Consider the following 13,987-nt stretch of genomic DNA (forward strand, 5'->3'; position numbering starts at 1 on the left):
GCACCGTGTATGGGCCTGATGTGGGACCGAGCTTGCACCCGTGGGGTCGTACATCGCACCCCCTGATCTTACTGTACTGATCTTACCCGACCGCACCGTGTGTGAGAACCACCCGATATGTCGGATGTCGGATCCCCCGTCTCGTTACACGGTGCCTATCGCACCGTGTATGGCCGGCTTTACACACAGTTTTTGAAGGAACTCGGCAGGAAAGTTGTTCCAAACTAGAGATGAGCGGTTCGGATTCTGTGGAATCCGAACCGCTCCGAACATTGGGGATCCGAGAACACCCGAACCCGTTCACCGCCTGACTCGGATCCCCGTTCGGGGCCGAACGGCGGCCGCCTGGTGTCGGATTCTCACTAGAGAATCCGACATCAGGGCTCCTATTGTGTAGGACAGAGCGCTGTGATAGCGCTCTACCCTACACAGACACAAACACACAGCCGCCAGCGTCACACAGACTCTCATTGGCTGCTGCGCAGAGGGAGACGGCTGGAGCTCACACATGAGCTCCATCTTCCGGCTCCCTCCTCAGCGTGTGACAGCAGAGCGGACGGCGCGGGAGCGGGGATACAGGTAAGTTTTGGTTTTTTTTACTTGTGCAACGGGGGTGTCTGCTACTGGGGGGGTCTGCTACTGGGGATGCGGGGGGGCCATACTACTGGGGGGGCCTGCTACTGGGGGGCTATACTACTGGGGGGGTCTGCTACTGGGGGGGGCTATACTACTGGGGGGGGGTCTGCTACTGGGGGGGGTCTGCTACTGGGGGTCCATACTACTGAGGGGCCTGCTACTGGGGGGGCTATACTACTGGGGGGGGGTCTGCTACTGGGGGGGTCTGCTACTGGGCGTCCATACTACTGAGGGGCCTGCTACTGGGGGGGGCTATACTACTGGGGGGGTCTGCTACTGGGGGGGCCATACTACTGGGGGGGCCATACTACTGGGGGGGCCATACTACTGGGGGGGCATACTACTGGGGAGGGGCTTACTACTACTGGGGGGGCATACTACAGGGGGGGCCATACTACAGTGGGGCTACTACTGGGGCAGCCTACTACTGGGGGGGGGCTGCTACTGGGGCAGCCTACTACTGGGGGGGCCATACTACTGGGGGGGCTGCTAATGGGGGGCCTGCTAATGGGGGGCATACTACTGGGTGGCATGCTAATGGGGGGCATACTACTGAGGGGCCCTGCTAATGGGGGGCATACTACTGGGGGGCATTCTACTGGGGGCACTGCACAGGGGACCCTACTACTAAAGGGACTGCATAGGGGGCACCACTGCTGGGGGCATTGTGTAAGGGACACCGCTACTGTGGGCATTGTGTAAAAGGGGCACTACTGTGGGCATTGTGAAAAAGGGTCACTACTGTGGGCATTGTGTAAAAGGGGCACTACTGTGTGTCGTAACATAAATAAGAGACACTACTTTATGGTGTAATGTGAATCAGGCCCTATGTGCGGTGTAATGTGAATAAGATTGTGCACTGTGACTCTTTGGGCCGTAGCCCACTATGTAAACAAGTACTGTGATTCTGCTGGCCGTACCCACTGGGTGGGTACACTACTTTTCATTTCTGCCACTGCTGTGTGGCAATGTGTCATAGATGTGCTTTATACTATGGTGTCTGTGTCGTTGTGCCGCTGCTTTGTCGCTTAGTAACCAGTCAGCTCACTGCAACCTTTGGCCAATAATGTTGAAAACTATTATAAGCTGTGATATGGTCTAAATTGACTGGAAATTAATGTTATTGAGTTTAATAATACTCTAGGAAGAAAAAAAAGACCAATTTATGTGATTTTTAGCTTTTTTTTGTCAATTTTTGTAAAAAAATCCAAATCCAAATCCAAAGCCAGTCACCGCAGTTTGGCAAATCCAAATCCAAAGCCGGACGACGAATTAGAACCAAATCCAAATCTGGCAAAAATGGTCCGGCGCACATCCCTATTCCAAACATCTTGGAGAACTAACCACAGATCTTCTGTGGATGTAGGCTTGCTCAAATCCTTCTATCTCTTCATTTAATCCCAGACAGACTCGATGATGTTTAGATCGGGGCTCTGTGGAGGTCATATCATCATTTCCAGGACTCCTTGTTTTTCTTTACGCTGAAGATAGTTCTTAATGACATTAGCTGCATGTTTGGGGTCGTTGTCCTGCTGCAGAATAAATTTGGAGCCAATCAGACGCCTCCCTGATGGTATTGCATGATTGATAAGTACCTGTCTGTATTTCTCAGCATTGAGGACACCATTAATCCTGACCAGATCCCCAACTCCATTTGCTGAAATGCAGCCCCAAACTTGCAAGAAACCTTCACCATGCTTCACTGTTGCCTGCAGACACTCATTATTGTACCACTCACCTGCCCTTCGGCGAACAAACTGCCTTCTGTTACAGCCAGATATTTCACATTTTGACTCCTCAGACCAGAGCACCTGCTGCCCTTTTTTTCGGCACTCCAGTTCCTATGTTTTTGTGCATAGTTGAGTCGCTTGGCCTTGTTTCTACGTCAAAGGTATGGCTGTTTAGCTGCAATTTTTCCATGAATACCAGTTCTGGCCAGACTTCTCATAACAGTAGATGGTTGTACCTGGGTCCCACTGGTTTCTGCCAGTTCTGAGCTGATGGCACTGCTGGACATCTTCCGATTTCAGAGGAAAGTAAGCATGATGTGTCTTTCATGTGATACATTAAGTTTCCTTAGCCGACTACTGCGTCTACTGTCCTCAACGTTGCCCGTTTCTTTGTGCTTCTTCAAAAGAGCTTGAACAGCACATCTTGAAATCTTTGCCTGGGAGAGACTTTGCTGATGCAGTATAATTACCTTGTGTTTTGTTGCTGTGCTCATTCTTGCCATGTGTATGACCTGTGACATTAAACTGTCTTCCACAACCTCACATTCGTAGTAGAGTTTGGCTGTTCCTCACCCAGTTTTAAGCCTTTTACACAGCTGTTTCTGTTTCAGTTAATGACTATGGCCCTCATTCAGAGCCGTACGCCCTGAGCAGAGCACACGCTCTGAATGAGGGCCGCCCTCCTAAAAAATGGAGCGTCCTCCTGGACGCTCGTATAGCTGTGGGTCACCACCCACAGCCTATACGAGCGTGCAGTTTGATGGCCGCGATGGTCTTGACCATCGCGACCATCGAAACTGCGAGCCGGAGCCTACGGTTGAGGTTTTCAACCGCAAGCTCCGGAGTGATTTTGGCTCTATCAGAGCCAAAATCACTCCCACTGACATCACTAGTGATGTCAGTGGGCCGGCTTCTGACGGGAGGCGTTCCCGTGGGAACGCCCCCGTCAGGGAGGCACGCCCCCGGCACGCCCACCAAAGGGGGCGTGCTGTCAGTCAACATCGACAGCACGCCCCCTTTGAAGAGACACTACGAGCGAAGGAAAATCCTTCGCTCGTCGCGTCTGGCGCATGCGCACGACGGAGCTCCCTCCGTCGTGCGCATGCTCAGTGCAGAACATCGACCCACTTGCGAGCGGACAGCCGCTCGCGAGTGGGTCTGAATCAGGCCCTATGTTTCAACCTACATATGAAAATGATGATTATTACCTGTTTTGTATGACTGGTTAATTATACACCTGATTATAATCCTACAAAATCCCTGACTTTGTGCAAGTGTACCTAGAAGAAGTGATGCTGTTTTGAAAGCAAAGGTGGTCACACCAAATATTGATTTGATTTAAATTTCTCCTCTGTTCATTCACTTTGCATTTTGTTAATTGATAAAAATAAACTATTAACACTTCTATTTTTTAAAGCATTCTTACTTTGCAGCATTTGCTCCACACCTGCCTAAATCTTTTGCACAGTATTGTATGTATGTGTGTATGTATATATATATATATATATCTATATATGTGTGTATATATATACAGTATATGTATATGCAATGGAACGTGTGAATTATTATGTAGTGTTGATTACTGATTAGTGTCATTACTACTTTATCTATCTGTACCTTCTCATGGTTGGTTTTGTATCCTGAGTTGGCAGTACAATCATATTCAGTTAGCTCATACCGTTGATACTGGGTGTGTGGCAAACTGCGGATCTGATCTGATGCAATCCAAAAGATTGTTTTTTTTTCATTAACAATCTCAAATATGTTATAATTAAGCGGCTATGTGGCTACTTTGTATCTTTCAAATATATCTCTTGAAGAAGACGCATTTGCTAAAAGCGACACACCCGTGCCTGGCTAACCACCCCCATGTTACCACCACCCCTGTTACCACGCAGAAATGCTCAATCTGTTTTACAAATTGGAGGGTGCAAGAGGGTGTCATACAAAAGGTTCTGATTTGTATAGTATGGTGAGGGTTGCAAGTAAACCTAAGTATTAATCATATAATTACTACATTTTATAATGAATATCCATTTACAATTATAGACAGATGTGAGGATCTGCGCGGATTCAGTAGAGAAGCTGCTCCACCCACTGTTTTTCCTTCCACAGCCACTTCCATCATCACAATTGTCTGCACTTGCTCCAGCCCGATGCTGGGTGCAAGAGGTCCCATCCCCGTATGCACGACTCAGAGTAGCATACAAGTATAGTCACACTCCCACTGCACTCCCACTACACACCCATGACACTCCCACTATACTACCACTCCCACTATACTGCCACCGCATTCACATTGTACTCCCATAACACTGCACTCCCATGACACTGCCAATACACACCCATGACATTCCCACTATACTACCACTGCACTCCCACTACACACCCATGACATTCCCACCATACTACCACCACACTCCAACTACACACCCATGACACTCCCACTATACTACCACTGCACTCCCACTACACACCCATGACATTCCCACCATACTACCACTGCACTCCCACTACACACCCATGACATTCCCACCATACTACCACCACACTCCCACTGCACTCCCACTACACACCCATGACATTCCCACTATACTACCTCTCCCACTATACTGCCACCGCATTCGCATTGTACTCCCATGACACTGCACTCCCATGACACTCCCAATACACACCCATGACATTCCCACTATACTACCACTGCAGTCCCACTACACACCCATGACATTCCCACTATACTACCACTGCACTCCCACTACACACCCATGACATTCCCACTATACTACCACTGCCCTTCCACTACACGCCCATGACATTCCAACCATACTACCACTGCACTCCCACTACACACCCATGACATTCCCACTATACTCCCACTGCACTCCCACTACACACCCATGACATTCCCACTATACTACCACAGCACTCCCACTACACACCCATGACATTCCCACCATACTACCACTGCACTCCCACTACACACTCATGACATTCCCACCATACTACCACCACACTCCCACTGCACTCCCACTACACACCCATGACATTCCCACTATACTACCACCATACTACCACTGCACTCCCACTACACACCCATGACATTCCCTCCATACTACCACTGCACTCCCACTATACACCCATGACATTCCCACCATACTACCACTGCACTCCCACTACACACCCATGACAATCCCACCATACTACCACCACACTCCCACTACACACCCATGACATTCCCACCATACTACCACTGCACTCCCACTACACACCCATGACATTCCCACAATACTCCCACTGCACTCCCACTACACACCCATGACATTCCCACCATACTACCACAGCACTCCCACTACACACACATGACATTACCACCATACTACTACCACACTCCCACTGCACTCCCACTACACACCCATGACATTCCCACCGTACTACCACTGCACTCCCACTACACACCCATGACATTCCCACCATACTACCACCACACTCCCACTTCACACCCATGACATTCCCACCATACTACCAACGCACTCCCACTACACACCCATGACATTCCCACCATACTACCACTGCACTCCCACTACACACCCATGACATTCCCACAATACTCCCACTGCACTCCCACTACACACCCATGACATTCCCACCATACTACCACAGCACTCCCACTACACAGACACATGACATTACCACCATACTACCACCACACTCCCACTACACACCCATGACATTCCCACCGTACTACCACTGCACTCCCACTACACACCCATGACATTCCCACCATACTACCACCACACTCCCACTTCACTTCCACTAGACACCCATGACATTCCCACCATACTACCACCGCACTCCCACTACACACCCATGACATTCCCACCGTACTACCACAGCACTCCCACTACACACCAATGACATTCCCACCATACTACCACCACACTCCCACTGCACTCCCACTACACACCCATGACATTCCCACCATACTACCACTGCACTCCCACTACACACCCATGTCATTCCCACCATACTACCACCACACTCCCACTACACACCCATGACATTCCCACCATACTACCACTGCACTCCCACTACACACCCATGACATTCCCACCATACTACCACCACACTCCCACTGCACTCCCACTACACACCCATGACATTCCCACCATACTACCACCACACTCCCACTGCACTCCCACTACACACCCATGGCATTCCCACCATACTACCACCACACTCCCACTGCACTCCCACTACACACCCATGACATTCCCACCATACTACCACCACACTCCCACTACACACCCATGACATTCCCACCGTACTACCACTGCACTCCCACTACACACCCATGACATTCCCACCATACTACCACCACACTCCCACTTCACTTCCACTAGACACCCATGACATTCCCACCATACTACCACCGCACTCCCACTACACACCCATGACATTCCCACCGTACTACCACAGCACTCCCACTACACACCAATGACATTCCCACCATACTACCACCACACTCCCACTGCACTCCCACTACACACCCATGACATTCCCACCATACTACCACTGCACTCCCACTACACACCCATGTCATTCCCACCATACTACCACCACACTCCCACTACACACCCATGACATTCCCACCATACTACCACTGCACTCCCACTACACACCCATGACATTCCCACCATACTACCACCACACTCCCACTGCACTCCCACTACACACCCATGACATTCCCACCATACTACCACCACACTCCCACTGCACTCCCACTACACACCCATGGCATTCCCACCATACTACCACCACACTCCCACTGCACTCCCACTACACACCCATGACATTCCCACCATACTACCACCACACTCCCACTGCACTCCCACCACACACCCATGACACTCCCACTATACTACCACCACACTCCCACTGCACTCCCACCACACACCCATGACACTCCCACTATACTACCACTGCCCTCGCATTGTACTCCCATGACACTGCACTCCCATGACACTACCACCACACTCCCATGGCACTGCACTCCCATGACACTACCACCACACTCCCATGACACTGCACTCCCATGACACTCCCACCACACTCCCATGACACTCCAAGACAGAACGGTTCCATGCAATCACATTGTCGCCTCCCAGTTCCTAATCCAAGAAGCCCATTTCATGCATTTCAGAATCAGACAGAGATACGTAAAATTGAGTAAATTCATTTCAAGTGCTGAATGCGAATATTTGCTATTTGAGTCTGTACAAAGAGATCCGTCTGACTCTGAAGGTGAATAAACACAAAATTAGATATTCTGCTCACACACACAAAAAAAAAACCCCATCTTATACAAACCTGTGTGACGTTTTATATAACCGAGAAAGCACAGCAACAAAGAGGAAACAGTGATTTGCAGATCTTTAATAATGATTTTTATCTTAATGAAGATCCAAATGCAGGACATCCCGCTGATCATTGGTCAGGCTGAACAAACCTCCAATGAGCCGATTTCAGCAGCAGAGCCTGTTAGTTTGCCAGCAGAAGCCGAAAAGTTACTTATGGATCTTCAGGTTCATTTTGCTGCAGTCCAGCAGGATATTGTTTCAAAATTACAGCATGTGGGTGAAAGGCAGCCCGTGGCAGAAAGACCTTCGGGAAATATTGCCGACAGAATTAAGGTACTTGATTCCTAATTTTTATTCTTACTGAATACTTGATGAACAGCTAAAGAGTCTGCAGTATGTGTATATATATATATATATATATATATCATAAGTCTAACATCAAATACTGCCATTGCATGATTAGAAATATAATCAGGCATTCGAGTTTCCAATAAATGAGTCACACTCAGACTCCTAACAAGCCCTCCCAACTTTGTGCTCGTCCACAAAATGAGAGACAGGGAGAGAGAGAGAGGATGAGCGGAAGGATGGAGAGAGAGAAAGGGGGAGAGAGGGAGAGAGAGGGGGGAGGGAGGAGGAGAGAGAGAGGGGGAGGGATAGGAGAGAGATAGATCGATAGGTAGATAGATGTTTCTCCTTCATCCACTAGGGGACACTGGAGCTTCATGACAGTGGGGTATAGACGGTGGGTTGAGTTGAGCCTGGCACTTAAAAAATCTACAAGTGTGACTGGCTCCTCCCCCTCTATGCCCCATCAACCCCAGTTTTTAGAATGTGCCCGAGTAGAGCCGGTGCACAGGGGCTGTCTCCAGCCCTTATATTAATTTTTATATAGATGTAAAAGAATCAAAGAGTCATCAGCAAGAGGACAGGCAGACTGTTAGCTGTGACAGTCTGCCTGCATCGTGGGAGCCGCCAGAGAGGGGACCACACGGCTACTGCAGCCTGTGTCCCGTCACCCTATGGAGGGGAGGCTGCTTTAGGCAGTTAGGAGTCATCAGACTCAGCGGGGCCCGCCACAGCTACCACTGGCTTGTGTCCGGGTCCCCGCTCTCCCCTCACTGCCCAGCGCTCTGGCCGCAGCAGCCCGGTGAGTAGCACACCTCTCCTGACTAGCAGGAGAGGTGAAAATAATCTGCTGGGTCTGAAGACAGCGCACGGCTTTCAGTGCCACGCTGGTGTTGTGATAGAACACCGGCGCTGGCTGTTAGGTAGGCGCGCTCACAGCAGTCCTGCCTCTGCGTGCTGGTGCTTGTGTAAAAGGCACCGGCACGGTTATCACTGGCGGCGGTCGTGCCGCTGGCCCCCGCTGTCAGTGCGGGGACACAGAGGGGGAGAGTGAGAGCGTCCCCACTGTATAAGTGTATGCCGCGCGCATACAAAGCGGCGGCCATTAGGAGGAGGAGCTTATGGGTCCCTCCTCCTCTTCCTCCTTCACTGCCTGGGCTAGTTTGGCGCGCTCTGAACGGGAGTGGCGCCTCAGAGAGACTGAAGGCACTGAGCGGAGGGGGAGAGGAGAAAACTGAGAGCAGTGGAAGCAGCTTCTACAGGGGGTCTGTAAATACAGAAGGTGGTTTTAACTACTTTCTGGTCCTATTGACTGCTCCTCCCTTATATGCCTGTCTGCCCCTGTTACTGAGTTGCATTATTCTTGAAATTCTGCTCCTCCTATACTGCTCTGCCTGCAATTTGAGTAGCATTATTATTGAAATTCTGCTCCTCCCTTATTGCTCTGTCTGCTCCCATACTTGAGTAGCATTATTATTGTAATTCTGCTTCTCCCTATACTTCTTCTGCATTCCTGAATTGTATGTGGTGCTTGTCTGTGAGTACATGATGACATCCAGGACAGAAAAAACTGCATCACAAAAGCTGTTTGCCTGCACTAAGTGCAGGAAGAAATTTACCCATGCTCGCTCCGAAGGGTCTTCCCTGTGCGAGACGTGTGAAGCAGACAGTGCTAACACGCAGTCTGTCACTCCCTCCTTCATAAATAGTTTGGCCGGGGTCATGGCGGACCTTTCTTCTGAATTAGCCGCTTCCCGTAGGGAACGGGAGTCTGCCAGAGATCTACCTGGCACATCTCACCCTTCTTTTCTAGCTGAACCAGCGTGGGCTCAGAATTTAGTCCGCTCGGTGAATAACCTTGCTCAAGCGATGGGTTCTGCGTCTAAAGCTCCTGAAGCTACGGTAAGTCGCTCATCTAAAAAGAGGGCTCTTCCGGCGGTTCTCCAGTCGGATGAGGATTCGGCAGCGGATCACTCGTCTCAGGAGGAAGGGGAGATGCTGGACGAATCAGACGTAGAGACTTACTCACAAGAACCTGAGGCATTGCAAGGTATTGGCGCACTCATTCTAGCGGTAAGGGAAGTTCTTAAGATTTCTGGCCAGGAAGCTCCAGAATCGTTAGAAGACTCCTTATTTGCCAGGTCACAGAAGATGGCCGTCACATTCCCTGTTTCTCTCCAGTTGGACGAACAGATGACGGCAGCCTGGCAGAATCCGGACCGTAAATTCCAGATTCCTAAGCGTTTTTTCTCTCTTTACCCATTTCCTGCGGAAAATAGGAAGAGGTGGGAGACCCCGCCACCTGTGGATTCTTCGGTTTCTCGGTTGTCAAAGAAGACCACGTTACCTGTTCCAGGAGCTACTACATTGAAGGAAACCTCAGAGCGGAGATTAGAAACCACTTTGAAATCCATTTATACGGCCGCAGGTGCACTTCTCCGGCCGGCCTTGGTAGGATCTTGGGTCAACAAGGCTGTGGAAAAGTGGGCGGAACAATTGACTGAGGGTCTTAGATCCAGCACTCCGCGGGCAGATCTGATTACCTTGGCAGAACATATTCAGGAGTCTGCTGTATACTTAGGAGACGCCTCCAGAGATATCGGCCAGGTAGGCGCTAGGATTTCTGCTTCGGCGGTCTCTGCTCGCCGGGCACTTTGGCTTCGTGCCTGGCAAGCGGATGCGGAGTCAAAAAGAGCAGTGGAAGCTCTTCCTTTCACAGGCGATATTTTATTTGGTCCAGAGCTGGACAAATGGATCTCGCTGGCCACTGGAGGTAAGAGTACTTTTCTACCTTCATCAGCACCTCCTCCGCGTCGCTCGTTTAGGGGACCTTCCTTTCGTTCCTTTCGAGCATCGGCAAGATTTCGGGGACGATCGCGAGGTTCGTCTTCAGCGGGGCGAGGAGGCCGTGCTAGAGGACGTCAAGCAAATATTGGCCGCCGTCCAGATCCCAAGCCAGCAGACAAGCCTGTGGCATGACGGGCTCCCATCCCATCTCGGAAATCCGAATGTGGGGGCTCGCCTCCAGCGTTTCTCGGAGGTTTGGAGACGGACTTCTCCAGACACTTGGGTTCGAAATCTGGTATCTCAAGGGTACAAGATCGAGTTCGCTTTCACTCCTCCTGGGCGTTATTTTACAACAGGTTTGCCCGTCGATCCCTTGAAGCAACTAATTTTGCGTCAAGCGATCGAGAAACTTTTGCTGGCCGAGGTCCTTGTGGCGGTTCCCACTGCACAAAGACAACAAGGATTTTACTCAAACCTTTTTGTGGTTCCGAAACCAGATGGGTCAGTCAGACCCATTCTGAATCTGAAATCCTTGAACCAGTATCTTTCATTTCACAGGTTCAAGATGGAATCTCTCCATTCTGTCATTGCGGGACTAGAGGCAGAAGAGTTTCTGGTGTCGATAGATATCAAGGACGCCTATCTGCATGTCCCAATTTGGGTTCCTCACCAGGCTTTCCTCAGATTTGCCATCAAGGAAGCTCATTTCCAGTTTCAGGCCCTGCCATTCGGTCTCTCGTCAGCTCCCAGGGTATTCACCAAAGTGATGGCCGTCATGGTGTCTCACTTGCGCTCTCGGGGGGTGACGATAGTTCCGTACCTAGACGATTTACTCATCAAGGCTCCGACGGCAGAAGTCCTTTTACACCAAGTGTCCCTTACACATCAGATTCTCATTCAACATGGATGGATTGTGAACTTCCAGAAGTCTCAGTTGATGCCGTCCCAGAGACTTCAGTTCCTAGGAATGATTCTAGACACTGTTCTGCTTCGTATATTCTTGCCAAGGGACAAGGCCATAGCCATACAGGAGCTGGTTCGTCTAGTGCTCAGACCCAGGAAAGTATCTGTGCATCTTTGCATCCGTCTCCTGGGGAAAATGGTGGCTTCCTTCGAGGCCATCCAATTCGGCAGATTTCACTCCAGAATATTTCAACTGGATCTTCTGTCTCAGTGGTCCGGGTCCCACCTACAGATGCATCGGCTGGTGCGTCTGTCTCCCCGGACCCGCATATCCTTGCTCTGGTGGCTTCGGACGGAGCATCTGTTAGCGGGTCGGTGCTTCGGAATTTAGAATTGGACCTTGGTCACCACGGACGCCAGCCTCCGTGGATGGGGAGCGGTGGTTCTGGACAATCACTTCCAGGGGCTTTGGTCGCAGCAGGAGTCCCTCTTACCAATCAATGTTCTCGAACTGCGGGCAGTCTACAGAGCTTTGATACAGGCTGCTCCTCTGTTACGAGGACTTCCGGTTCGGATACAATCCGACAACGCCACGGCAGTGGCATACATAAATCGCCAAGGGGGAACCCGCAGTCGGATGGCAATGAGAGAAGCCAGTCGCATCCTTCTGTGGGCAGAAAGACACGTAGAGGTCATTTCCGCAGTGTTTATTCCGGGGGTCGACAACTGGGAAGCGGACTACCTCAGTCGTCAGGATCTTCATCCCGGGGAGTGGTCCCTTCATCCCGAGGTCTTTCATCAACTGGTTTGCAGATGGGGGAAGCCACAGATAGACCTGATGGCATCTCGGATAAATCATCAACTACCCCTTTACTGCTCCAGGACCATGGATCCGGCAGCGGTGGGAGCGGATGCTTTACTGATCCCTTGGCCGTACAGCCTTGTGTACCTGTTCCCACCGTTTCCGCTCCTCCCTCGGATTCTCAAGCAGATCAAACGAGAGTCGTCCACAGTCATCCTAGTGGCTCCGGATTGGCCTCGTCGGGTTTGGTACTCCGATCTTTTATTCCTTCTGGCAGACGAACCTTGGCCTCTTCCGCTACGATCGGACCTTCTACAACAGGGTCCATGTGTGTACCCAGATTTACGGCGGCTTCGTTTAACGGCGTGGCTATTGAGACCGCCATCCTAAGAAGCCATGGAGTTCCTAGGTCGGTCATTCCTACCATGCTTAGGGCTAGAAAACCGGTAACATCATCGCATTATCATCGCATTTGGAGGGCTTATATCTCCTGGTGTGAAGGTCGTGGATCCTCCACTTCCTCTTTTCATTTACCACGTCTTCTTCTTTTTCTTCAAAAAGGCCTCGATGCGGGGTTACGCTTGGGATCGCTTAAAGTGCAGATTTCTGCTCTTTCTATTTTTTTCCAGCGTCGCCTAGCTCTGATTCCGGAGGTTCAGACCTTTTTTCAAGGGGTACTTAGAATTCAGCCCCCCCTTTGTGCCACCCACGGCTCCTTGGGACCTGAATCTTGTTTTATCTTTTCTTCAGTCATCCACCTTTGAGCCTTTGCAGGAGGTGGAATTGAAGTATTTGACTTGGAAGATGATCCTTTTATTGGCCCTGGCTTCGGCCAGACGTGTGTCTGAACTTGGAGCCTTGTCCTGCCGTTCCCCTTACTTGATTTTTCACGAAGATCGGGCGGAACTTCGTACCCGGCCTTCCTTTTTGCCCAAGGTGGTCTCGGGTTTTCATCTGAATCAGCCGATTGTAGTGACAGCGTTGTCGGACTCTTCTGGGGATTCTCACTCCTTGGATGTGGTTCGGGCACTCCGCATTTATGTGTCCCGTACTGAGGGGCTACGTAAATCAGAGGCTCTATTCGTCCTTTATGATGCTAATCGGCGTGGCTGGCCTGCGTCTAAACAAACTTTAGCCAGGTGGATTCGTCTGACTATTCGTCAGGCATATGTTGCTTCTGCTCGACCACCGCCGGTATCCATTTCTGCGCATTCTACGCGCTCTGTGGGTACTTCTTGGGCGGCACGTAGAGGTGTCTCGGCTTCACAGCTTTGTAGGGCAGCGACGTGGTCTTCGGTTCATACTTTTGTACGTTTCTACAGATTTGACACTTTTGCGGCTTCTGCTTCAAATTTTGGTCGTAGTGTCTTGCAGGGCGTTCAGCACTCTCCCCCCCAGGAGGGTAGCTTTGGGACGTCCCCACT

The 13,987-nt window shown here is 50.5% G+C and overlaps 1 protein-coding gene across 1 annotated transcript in view; it reads left to right on the forward strand.

Annotated features, from left to right (window-relative positions):
- SYNE2 (spectrin repeat containing nuclear envelope protein 2) overlaps positions 1 to 13,987 on the forward strand; it is a 455,935-nt gene that overhangs the window by 204,198 nt on the left and 237,750 nt on the right. Inside the window, exon 43 of the mRNA XM_088471237.1 lies at positions 7,826 to 8,056. Within this exon, the coding sequence (XP_088327363.1) occupies positions 7,826 to 8,056 (231 nt within the window). The remainder of the gene's footprint in view (positions 1 to 7,825; positions 8,057 to 13,987) is intronic.

The sequence above is a fragment of the Taudactylus pleione genome, unplaced genomic scaffold (genome assembly GCF_031769625.1).
Source record: "Taudactylus pleione unplaced genomic scaffold, aTauple2 ptg000113l, whole genome shotgun sequence".
Lineage (NCBI taxonomy): Eukaryota > Metazoa > Chordata > Amphibia > Anura > Myobatrachidae > Taudactylus > Taudactylus pleione.